The following is a 12,082-nucleotide window of genomic DNA, read 5'->3' as shown; positions in this document are numbered from 1 at the left end:
ATTTGAGGTTCTCAGAGCCTTAAGAGTGCACTTGAATCAAACTTCCAGGTTTTTGTCCGAGAAACATCAGAACTGGAAACTTCTCTCCCATACAAGCTTTTTTGTGACTCAACAACCAAGGCTTTTCGAAAATCACACATTCTCAATCACAGTGGTGCAGAGGCAATAAAGGTCAGAGCGATTTGCTCAGTGTTGCTTAAAAATCAGCTGGGCAAAGTTGGGACTAGACTGTGAGCAGCTGACCCTCCACCCCTTGCTTGTTCCTCCAGTCCAAACATTTTTCTAGGTGGGGGAACCTGCCTAAACCCACCAGTGGTCACTTAATAGCTGCCAGAGGCGTAATTCAGGCTTGAACTAGTGACCTCATCCCTTCCTCTCACGTCTGTGGAGGGACAGACTGATGACATTGACTGTTTACATTTTGGTCTCTGAGCCAGCCCAGCTCTTTCTCCTGGGGCCCAGCAGGGATGGAAGGGTCCTAAAGATGCAAAACCAGTGCTGCTCCCCGACACCGCTTTCCTGGCTTGGGGCTTTTTTTGTAAGTCAGTAGGAAAGAGCAACTTGTGCAAACCTCTTTTGAGGTAGAGTTCTCCCCGCCTGTCTGTATCACCTGCCGGCAGGGCCCCAGGGGAAGAATAACGCCCGCGCCGTTCGTACTGGGCACCGGCGCGCGCGGGCTCTCGCTTTGTCTCGCCAAACAAACACACGAGGAGTCGCGGTGGCAGCTTTGAAAGTTGTATCTGTTATCACCGACAAACTGATCTGGCTTCTGGCCGGGGTCACGGATGCTGTCGGGATCAGACGAGAAGAGCCGGGTTTGGCCGGAGCCCCAGCAGGCTGGAGAGGAGCCCCCGGGGTCCGGGGAGGCTGTGGCCGAGGAGGGGAGCCCGTTGTGTGGGGCGCCGGCCCCAGCCCAGAGAGCCGGCGTCCATACAGGAGTGCGTTTTATTCGTCTCTTTTTCTCCTTCAATTCTAAGCTGGCATGGGGGGGAGGTGAAGCTGAAGGGACCCTTGAAAAGGCCGGGTCACTGATGGAAAGGAGAAAGAGCTTGGCAGATGGCAAAGAGCTTTCATGAGCAGCATGAGCTGCGGCCGGCTCCAGGGAACGGAATTGTTCCTCTGCTCAGGCTGTGTGTCTGTCTCTCTGATTATTTTGTGTATTTCATCTCTGCTGTCTGCCTCACCCTTAATCTGGGCTCCTCTGTGCCAGCAAAATGCTTAGCTCACTCCATTGTCTGAGAGACTAATTTGCACTGTAAATCTGATGCTTATCTTACATGACAGCTTACTGTGGGGTTTATTGCAGTCCTGAAGACAGACTAACTGGGGATGGCTAGAAAGCTTTCGGCACATCATCTGGAGTGTAGAACAAATACGATATATTTCAGCTTGCTGCCAGGTTAGGAGGTGGCCCCTTGTGGTGGGGGTCACAAGGGATTTCTCCTTCTCTTTTCAGATCTATTCCAACCTGAGTTTGTTTGGTTTTTGTTTTTTTTTTTTTTTTTTATGGTACAGCTTCTGTCCTGTGGTGGAGCTGTTTGGAAGGTTTCTGGATCAACCTCCCACCCACCTGGGACCAGGTCCTCCCCCCCCTTCTGCCTGCTTCTTGTCCTGTTTTAAGGACCATGCGAGTGGCTGCAGACCAGGTGCAGGCGGTGTGTGAGCACTGGTGCTCCGGTGTGCTGCAGCTTCATTGTCTCTGCCTAGCTTAATCAGAAAGAACCTTTGTCCTTGTCTTTCTTCATTAGTATTTCCTGACACTTTCTCCAATATGTTGTAGCTCTTTGCTGGCAGAGTAACATCCCCCCTCAATCTCGTCTGAAGTTGCCTCCTCCTCTCTGGTCCCCGGGCTGTCTACCTACAGACATTCACATATCATCTAAGAGATTTTCACACTAGTGTTGTTCAGGTAGCTGGGCAGCTCCAGAGCCCTAAATCCTCCCACCGAGGGGTGCCAGGTAGCCTCAGACACAGGTTTACCTGGGGAGAGCCAGGAAGATTATTGCTGCTTTGATACAGCTCTTGGTTCTGCAGCTGAGCACGCCAGTGGGCGTTTAATGCCCAGAGCTTCTGCATTGCAGTCCTCTGGGATGCAAAGGATCCTGCTTCCCCGGACAGGGGAGCAGGAACACAAGGCCTGCCATCCTTGGAGGATGGTGTTCATTTGGAGGACCAGTTTGATTTTCACTGAGTAGCGTCCTGCTTTGCAGTTACATGGATTTCTGGACCCCTCTGTTCTTCCCGCCCTCGGTCTGAAGACAAAACACAAAAATGGCTGTACTGGATAAGCTGTGTGCAGCAGTTATTGGGCTGGCAGCTGAACTGGAAATGGAGCCAAGGAGTCTCAGCAGTGTTGAGGGAGAGGAGTGTAAAAAACACTTAGAGAAATTGTTGGGGAATAGGCAAGCAATATTTTGTATACTGGGTAGAGCTGTAGCTGCTACACCAGAAATTCTGTACTGGCCCCTCTGAAGCTCTATTTTGCTGCCCAGAGTATCAGACAGATGTGTAACCTAAGGCTTATTCCAAGTCGTGAGAGCTGGTGAACACCAGACTCCTCACAGATGCTGTGCTGAGACCTGCCCAAAGGATAGCTCTGTACAGCCTGGGAGAAGCTCAAGGGAAAACATGCAACTCCGAGAAGACTCCAAAATCTGCAGAATTTTAGAAGAATCCGGGACAAAAATACCTAGGAAAGGATCATCACACCATCTAACTCAGGCTCACGCTCGGACTAGGTGAGGTTACTGTATGTAGCCTCCTCTGAAGAAGCCCCCTTCTCTCCCCTGGCTAGAAATGGAGTCATAGGAATCGAATCACCTTCTTTAAACTTCTGTGTTAAGTGCCTGAAAGTTAGCAATTTGATTCTGAAAATCTGTTTCCTAAGAGGCCTGGGGAATCCCCCTTTCCCACAAATAACAGGGTACAACCTGAGAGCCCCCGGTGTGAGTAGCTGGCCTCCCGTCTGCCCCAGTAGCACAGGCAGCAGCTCTGATCCAGTTGGCAAGGTCAGGTTGTCCCTTCGGCCACGCGCATCCAGCACCCCGGGGCAGCTGGTGCTTCCAAGGATAAGATCTGTGCCCTGCTGCCACTGCTGAGTGTTTTCTGTCAGACTTCTGGTTGGTTTGTTTAAAAAAAAAAAAAAAAAAAAACAAAAAACCCAAACTTGTTTTCCAGCAGCACTTAGAGACCCCACTGTGTTGCATGACATGTGGACAACAGGCAGACCGTCTCTGCTCCGAAGGATTCACAGGATAGCTTGGCAGAAGTACACTGAATAGCAGATGTGGTAAAGACACTGCGTGAGACAAGTTAGTAACGGTGAGAGGAAGATGTTTGCTTGCACTGACTGGGTCTGACATCTCCATCAACCGGGGTGTGCAGCGTGCGGAGGCCCCGCAACTCGATGAGCGATTGGGGCCAGCCTCCCGGCGCTCCCAAGGTCTTTGCTTGCTGGCAAAGGAAATCCGCTGCCTGCATCGGCCTCGGCTCTCATCTGCGTGGAAATGGAAGTGGCAAGAGGTATCAAAGGGGAGCTTCCAGGTGGAGTTTTCAGCTGCCTGGATTATTAACAGTCAAGGAAAGAAGCTGCTGCCAGGGTGGATAAACAAGGGGGCTTTCTTCTCGGGGAGCTTTAGAGAAGGGGGGTGGGGGGAGCTGAGAGTGCGGTGGAAGGGCTGGGATCTCAGGAGAGCAAGTGCATTCAGCCAGCTTGTCCGTCTGCCAATATCAAGCTTGTCCGTCTGCTTGGGTTAGCACACCGCCCGGGCGGGCGGCTGAGCTGGGGTGCCGCCGCCACGGTGTCTCCCTCTTTGGTCCTGGGGACAGATGCCAGGCCTGTCCCCGCGCCCGCGCCGGGGGGACGGGTGCGTGCAGGGCTGTGAAGTGCAGATGGTGCAGCCTCTGCAGTGCTCTGCTCCGGGGCGGTGGCTGGTGCTGACACGGCCCCTGTCCTGGGCTCTCCGCAGAGGCATGACCGCACCACGTTTTTCAGAAAGCCGTTTCCATCCCTGTTCATCTCCAGACCCTCGCAGGAAACGGGGTACGCGTTTAACAGGGTGCTGAAACCCGCCTGCTGCATCAGCACCGTGCAACCTCTCTTCTGAGTCAGTAACGGGCTGGAAGGGCTGCTGCTGCTCCAGGGATCCTGTATGCCCAGCTGGCGCTTGCTTTTTTTCCTGCCAGGATTGCTTTATTGTATTTTTGCAATTATTAGGATCTCATCTCGTGTACGGAACTGGCAGTGAATCAGAAGTCAGAGTACCCAAAATATCTCACCCCACGAAAAGAGCAGCTCCTCCTTTGCTGCCTGCGCGCAGCGTTGTTAGCTGGCGCAAAGGGAGAGGAGTGTGTGGAGGCCGGCGGGAGAGCTGTCAGGTTTGAATCCCGTGAGTAGCAGCTCGGAGTCAAGCCTCTCCCGAGAAGTGGCGAGCTGCAAACGTTATGTGTGCAGCGTTGTGGGCAGGTGCGATGGCAGCTTGGGTGGGTGTATCATGCTGGCCTCCATCCAGTTGGCACAGGTAAACCAGCAGTGACGTAGTGTAGCAGCTTAAGCACTGTCTTTACACTATTAAATACGGAGCTGAGATCTCCGCAGGGCTTGTACAACCTGAGGTGACGTTTGTGTCGCCGTATCTTTACTGCAGTTTGCTATCTGTGCTAGCTCAATTACAGTTCTCGCAGATAGGTCTGTGCTGTGCCTCAGTCCTGCATCTGACATTAGCGCAGACCTGCCTCCAAATAGATGCTTCTGAGGACCTGCAGGCCACACAGACGTCAGCTGTTGCTGGCTGCAGTTTGTGCCTCCTATGCTGGCGTTAGTCTTTGTGATTTACTGGCATCAGCCGACACACCAGAGAGGGGACTTACATCTCCCGTTAGTGGGATTTGCTTTGCACCACAGCTCTGAGGCTTGGAAGTTTGGGGGCTGCAACTGAGCCACCTTCTTCCCTTCTCTGCCACGTGGGCAATTCTGCTCCGGCTCCTTACCCTCCCAAAGCCCTCTCCTGCCATGCTGCGGGCCTGGGATCTCCCTGGTTCCTCCTTCGGGCACCGGGAGGCCTGGGGCTGCAGGGCACTAGGCATACGGGAGCGTACGCCGTGGTGGACAAGGAGGAGGTCTTCGGCGTGGGCGCTTCTGACTTTCCTTTTCTCTCTTTCCCCGCAGATGCCAGCAAGGACCATCCGCAGCCGCAGGCAGGGGTGATCTGGAGAGTGACGGGCGGCCTGTTCAGCATCACCCGGGGAGCCGTGGGGGCCACGCTGGGAGGAGTCGCCTGGGTGGGCAGCAAGAGCCTGGAGCTCACCAAAACAGCTGTGACCAGCGTCCCCGCTGCTGGCGTCGGACTGGTGAAGGGCAGCGTCTCGGCAGTGACGGGCGGCGTCGGAGCCGTGGGCAGCGCGGTCGCCAGCAAAGTCCCTTTCACCGCGAAGAAGAAAGACAAGGCTGACTAATCCCCGTCACAGCGCCCTTCCAAAAGATCGACCTGCCCGTACTCTCCCCCGACACAGCACCTCTTTGAGTTGGAACCAGCCGCTTCAGGGAGGGTCAAGCACCCCACAGACTCCGGCTGCAGCCTGCTCAGCACCGCCGGCCCGGCTCGGAGCTCACAGAGCCGCTGTCTATGCCTTTCACTCCCATCACCTGCTGGGAACCACCTTTACTCCGAGGGCTTTAAAGGCGCCGTTGTCTCTGTCTTGCAGTTTCCTTCCTTCCTTCTTGTTCTTGCAAGCCCAGAGGGGTGGGACAGGGTGTCAGGCTCCATCTGCCTGAAGGTGGGGTGAGTAACAGGGGAGGGGGAGGAACTATGCCTGGCTTGAAGTGTGGGTTGTGTAGTCAAATTCAACTTCAGCTGGGAAGGCAGCCTCCGAAACACCCCTTCCCTTGGCTCTGGGAGGTGTGTTTGGGGGGTCTGCCTGGCGGAGAACCGTAGAAGAGAGTCCCACTGACACAAAGGAGAGATACTGTGAAGAGGGGGAAGCCTCCCTCCTGCCCTGCACCTCTTACCTTTTCTTTGCAGGGCCCATCCCACAAGCTGCTCCCCGTCACTTACTCCCTGACTGAATTGCACCCTTCAGAGAAGAAACCCTCAAGCTCAGCGGAGCAGCTTCAGGGATGATGCCACACAAGGGTATGATATGTCTTGGGCCGTCAGCTCCTGCACAGATTTTCTTGGTGGGAGGCAGGAGGATGAAAGCTGCCATATGTTCCCATGTGGGGATGGAGCTGACAGTGGCATCTGCCAGGCCTCTGTGATACTGCAGCCCAGGTAGGGATGCTCCACAGAGATTGCCCCTTGGAAGTCCGTGCAGTATCCCTGTCTGCAACAGGGGCGTTTTGACTCTAGGCCACGCTCTCATTCCACAGACGTCACTAGTAACCCCGAGCGAGTGTGTTCCCAAATTCCACCCGAGTTCTGCTGCAGGGAGGGAGGGGAGTCCGGGAGCATTGCTCTCCCCGTGGCTCGGCACCCCGGGAGCGGTGGCCTGGGTGTGAGTGGGCTGCGCCGCGCTGGAGAACGCTGCCCCGAGGGGCTGAGCGCGCTCCAGCAGCAACCAGCCTGCACGGGGCACCAGCACCTCCTCCTCCTCCTCCACGTGCTGCTCCGGGAGCTCCAGCCCGGCTCCTCTAAATGACGGTGTTGCACTAAATAGCCCACCCACACTCGTAGCGCCGCAGAAACCCAGACACCTGCATCCACCTGGGAGTCACAGCCGTCCTCAGCCAGGCCCGCGATGCTCAAGGGGCCGTGTGGCGTCGCGCACGCGCTTGTACACGCATGTGCGCACATGTACACGCACCCACACTCACTCGCTCCAGGGTCCCCTGTAATTCTCAGGATGAGGAAAGCCACAGGCTCCCCCATTAACTCTGCTGCTCCTGGCTTTCGGCAGGTGATTAGCCTAGGTCGTTAGGTGTCGGATGCATAGGCAAGTGAAGCAGTGCTTGTGCTGTATTTTATAAATATGCATCTGTGTTAGCGTGTGTGTATGTATCAGTCCACAGGCATGCCTTCAGCCAGGTAAACAAAGCTGTGCCACTGACGCAGAGGAGCTTACATAGTCACCTTCAGCACTTCCAGCATGTAGTTTTTCTATAGGGTCCTGGTCAAAATAAAAATCATGTTTTAGAGGATGTTTTCCCCTCTGTTGCCCAAGAGTGTAGTTTATTGAAACCAAAGGAATGTGAAAAATCCCCTTTCTCCCATCTATGCGGTTTGTTTACTTTCTGCCCTATCTTTTGGACATTGAAGCCAACTCCCTCGATCTTCATTTCCCATTGGAGGTCATTGCGCTTCCTGGCTGCTCTCTTGTACTTTGGACTCAGACATCAGGGAATATTTAAGTACACCCCCACCACCACCCCCGTTTTTGCTGAATGTTCTTGGGCTTGTGAAGCAGTTTTCACTCTGACCCTTATTAAATCCACATTTTGGGCCTGACGTAAGTCTCTGTGTCCCTGTGCTAGTCACGCTGGTGTTAGTCTCTCTCCATACCCTTCTCCCCACCCTTCTCTGGGTAGTCCTGGCTGTTTGTAGTGGCAAGAAGTTGCTGATCTCCATAGTGTGTTACTCTTGATAGCGTGAGAGTGGTTTAACCTACATCTTTTTTTCTGAAGAAGAAACAGCATTTGATATGTGTGTGCATTTCCTCGCTTCGTCTCTTTTGTTCTGGTGAAGGCCAAGTTGACCCAGATGTGTTGGGTTTGTCTCGGAAGGCAGCGGCTTCACAGAGAGACTGGGCCTTGATCTGTGCCTGCACTTTGCTGCGATGCTTGTGGCAGTTGGCAAGGCCAGAAGAAGTCTTGTCTGTTCTTCCTTTATCTCAGCCGCCCTGCAAAGCAGGAGGACACTTGGCATTGCATGGATCTCGGCTCACTGCTCTCCCTGAGCGCATTTCATTTCTTATTCCAGATCACAGACTGCTCCTGAAGCCAACTCTAACTCCAAAGCTAAAAGCTGCTGGTGCGTAACTGGCTGTGCTGTCACCAGCCCTCATACAAAGACAGTTTCTTACCAACTGGGACGGAAGAGAGTCTTCATAACGGCCTCTCCCAGGCCTTGGACAGGAGAAGATGGTACCTAAGGGGCTTTACTTCACCAGCCGCCCCTGGGCAGGTGCTGGGAAGCTCATCATGCGTCTGGCTAACCAGTATCCCACACAGGCTCTTGCTGGGGGAGGCAATACATCCTTCCCAGGCTGTTACCTGCAGGCACTGTGTGTGCAGAGCAGGCCTGGAAAATGGGATAAAGGTGCATTAAAGAAGGCCGTAGGGGTCCTGAGGGTTTCCCGTTTCTTTATTTCTGCTGTTGTGTGCGTGCTTGCAGTAAACAGAGTAAAGCTCTCCATTTGCCTGGAACTGCCATTTCCTTGCGGGATGGCCTGGAGAAGGGGAAAAGAGATGTGAGGGGAACTCACAGCCTAAATCACTGTTCTTACAGCCCAGCTAACGGAGAACTCCTGGGCCATAAATTGCAAAAGCAATCAAATTAGCAGGCAGGGGTAGAAGATTAAATCTACTCCAAAACCAAGGCCTCACACCACTTCGCAGGCATTCAGGAATACGTAACTGCAGGACTCGAAGGCCTCTGGAAAGTATGTCTCTGCTAGCATGCTAGGCCTGCTCGGTTCATCCAGGTGACCCAGCCCCAGGCTGCTTTTCTGGGCACTCTCAGTGCCAGAGCAGAAGGAAAACAGGGTCAGTGTTCCCAGCCTAAGAGCAGAGACACCTCCCGACAGCTTTGGTTGCAGGATGGTAAGATCTGGATCGGATGGGGAAGCTGTTGACTCCTGATGGATGCCCCATCTTTCCTCCTCCCCCCACTACAGAGACTCCAGGCAGTTCAGAGTCCACCTGGGTCACTGGTGCAGCCCTTCTCCCACCACCTCTTCACAGCAAAAGCAACATTGTGCGTGAATCCCTTGGCTGCTAGCTGGAGGGACTTGGTACAAAACAGAGGGAGCAGCACCGAGGTGGAGGAAAGGATTGAAGGGAGTTAGTACAAGGAAGATCACCAATTTTCAAGTGATAGTGAGGGGATGAGGAGAGACTGGTGACCGGCGGAGGTGAGGAGTGGGGGAGTGTGGAGGGAATTTGTGAGGATCTGAATCAGAGGATGAACACGGTGGAGTTTGTCCTAGGGAAGAGCACAGAAAGGGAACTGGACGGATGTGGGTTTTGGTGTGTGGTGATGGTCCACGCCTGGCTGGTGCCCTGCTCCCATAGGAGTGATGATTGCCACGGGCTTCCATTTAGATGATCAATGTGCCCAACAGATGGTCCAAGCGCCAGATCAGCTCCCTCATTGCCACCCCCCCTGCTTCCCAGATCTCCCCCAGGCTTTTGTCATGATCTCCCCGTGGTGGGGCTGGGTCTCCCCCGTGGGGGAGATGGGATGGGGCCTTACACACAGCCCTGTACCCCACCACGACTGGACGTTCCCCGTGCCCCAGCTAAGAGTAGAGCCCACAGGCACATCCTCTCCTCGCTTTTCCCTTTGCTCATCACATTAGCCTTCACTTTAGTTTTTTTATCCCTCCCTTAGCTTTCTCTCTTGCCCCTGGATAAACCTCTCCAAAGGTCTCACCGAGACCTTCGATAAACATCCACACTCATATTGGCTGGGAGGGCAGAGAGGGCGACTCTGCCCCCGCAGCTCCCCTGGCTGGGAGAGAAGTGCATGTCTTCCACCCCTCTCTGTCCCCTTGTTGTGTGTGTGTGTGTGTGTGTGTGTGTGTGTAGAACCTTAACCCACTTCTTTTCCTCTGGGTTCCCTCGTTGGCTCTTCTCCCTGTGGGTGGGTCATTTCGGTGTCTCCGTTGCAAAGTCATCCATGTAAAAACAACAGCGCGAGTGGGACCGCGGAGATGGCTAGGGAGAGCCGCAGAGCTGCTGGGAGAGATGCCAGGGCCCAACTCTGCTTCTCTAGGAGCCGAGCAGCCCTTTGGCAACTCAAAACCATCGCTGCAGCCACGCAGCCCCATGCACGGTGCTGGGCTCCGGAGAACACTTCTGTTCTTTATCATTTCATTGTCTGTAATTGGTTTCCTACTGAATTTGTTTGCTTGGTTTGTTTTGCAGTGTGTTTCTGGGAATATTCTGCATCTCTGTATTTTAATTACAGTAAAATTTGAGGATAAAAACCTTGGTTACGCTGGCTCTTGTTTCCAGTGGGGGGAAACGAGGAGAGGAAGTGCAGTTGAAGGAAGATGTTAGAGATTCCTTGGGAAATCAAATCTCTCCCCTAAGGGCTCTACATGAGGCACCAAGCAGGGCTGAACCTCCATCCCTGCTTAAACTAGGACATGGCTTTCAACTGTGGTTCAAAAGCCATTTTGCTGCAGGCACGTTTCCTGATTGGAATGGTAAGGGCAGTTTGGATAAGACTTCTAAACTCAATTTCTTGTGTTAGTTTAAAGACCGGTGCACGAGAGGATTTTCGGGCTGGGGACAGCTGGCCTAGCCCCGAAAGCAGCCAAAAACAGGAAATTTTGCCCCTGCAGCCGCTGTTCCTTTATGCAGATTGGAGCAGCCACTTTTCCCAGCTGAGGGAGCAAGGAATAGCCTTGTTCCCCCTGCAGCACCCTGCCCTTTCTGCCGGAGAAGGTGGTTTGACATCCCCCCCCGGAGCCTCCGGGGAGCCCCACGGGGCAGCCAGACCCTCTGCATTTGCTCGCTGGCAGCGTGGGTGCTGGGAGGGGGGGTCACCGCCGGCCATCCTGACCACCTCACCCCCCCCCGGGGCATTTATCCAGGGCAGAGCCTCTCGATGCTCCCAGGGCCGTGCAGCCCTCACGCAGGGAGGATTGCAGCCCAGCGACCGGGCGGTGCGGGATTGGGCCCCAGACAGGGTGTCCCAGTAAAGGGTCGAGGCCAGGAGCCAACAGCTCAGCGTTATTTAAGTGCTGAAAAAAAGGATTAATTTCGTACCTAATAGCAGGGCAATCAAGCCATTTATCTGGTTGACGTTTCGCTGCCAGCTGCTCGGCAAGAGCGGCACGGCAGCGCGCCGGCGGGGCTGGTGGCAGGGTTTGGGGGTGGCAGGGACGTGAAGGTGCCTGGGGCCCCCCCACACCCGCTGTGTGTGGGGTGGCCCACCCCTCCCGCTGTCACCCCGTTCCTCCTCGCAGGGCTGGAGCCGGTCGCGTTGCCTTGCGGAGGGGCCAGGGGGGGAGCATCAGCCCTGCTCACCTTCCCTGCAGCCCAGCTGGGACAGGTTTGCCCTGTTCCACCAGGTTGCCAACCTCCCGCTAACAAGCTGCCCCTCCAGAGGTCTTTAAAGGGGGAAAAGGATGCTGGAAAACCACCTGTAGTTACAGCTTTCCCCGCCCCCCGGCCTCTCCCAGGCAGCAGGTCCCGGTTGGACTTGCAGCACCCAATCTCACCATCTCCCACGTAAGAGCTCAGGCTGGCAGCAGACCTGAGAAAAGACCTTTGGAGAGGAGACCTGCCCAGGTAGGGGGGCTGGGGGTGGCCCGAACACCCCTCTGCCAGGAGCGAGCCCAACGCTGGGGGGGGTGGATGTGACCAGCTGTGCTCACATCTCTCTGTGGGTCCCTGTCCTGCCCCGGCTCCCACTGGGGACTGGTCCCGGCGGCTTCCCACCCGCAGCGGCCCGCGCTCGGCGGGACGTGGCTGGAGGGCTCTGTCCTGGTCAGGTCGGAGGAGCTGGTCGGCTGTCCCGGCAGGCAGGGATCAAACGGGCCGGCCCCGCAGCCCTTGGAGGAAAACCCACGCGTTGCCAGGACCGTCGTCTTGTTTGCTCCTTTTCATTCTGGCAGTTCTACGACCTGAACTCGAGCGCTTTTTCGCTGGTTCTCCAGGGTAGGGCACGCTGGCATCAACAACATCAAGGTTGGGGGGGGGGGGCGGTATGTGCAATGAGGGGCAGCCTGATGGGACCCTGTGAGCACTCCGGGCAAGTCCCGTGCCCCCACTCAGGCCAACAAGCCCTCGGGTCTGTAAATCACCACAGGATCTCGCTTTTGGCTTAACTACTTGCATTTTGACACACTTCAGATGCCTGAGGAGGTGACCGCGGTGCCCTGCCGCCCCGGGGGGGGCTGTGGGGGCTGCGGGGAC

The 12,082-nt window shown here is 55.2% G+C and overlaps 1 protein-coding gene across 4 annotated transcripts in view; it reads left to right on the top strand.

The window, feature by feature from the left end:
* LOC116960975 (transmembrane protein 263-like) overlaps nt 1–10,143 on the top strand; it is a 209,254-nt gene extending 199,111 nt beyond the window's left edge. For 3 of the 4 annotated variants that reach the window (XM_032990058.2, XM_032990056.2, XM_032990059.2), the window contains one exon: nt 5,168–10,143. In XM_032990058.2, the coding sequence (XP_032845949.1) occupies nt 5,168–5,454 (287 nt within the window). In that variant the 3' untranslated portion in view covers nt 5,455–10,143. The remainder of the gene's footprint in view (nt 1–5,167) is intronic. The other variant, XR_004406697.2, reaches the window with a different exon arrangement.
* The last annotated feature ends 1,939 nt before the right edge of the window (nt 10,144–12,082 follow it).

This window comes from Tyto alba, unplaced genomic scaffold, assembly GCF_018691265.1.
Source record: "Tyto alba isolate M040663 unplaced genomic scaffold, T.alba_DEE_v4.0 Super-Scaffold_18, whole genome shotgun sequence".
NCBI classification, from domain to species: Eukaryota; Metazoa; Chordata; class Aves; order Strigiformes; family Tytonidae; genus Tyto; species Tyto alba.
This window is presented reverse-complemented; position numbering and strand designations above follow the sequence as displayed.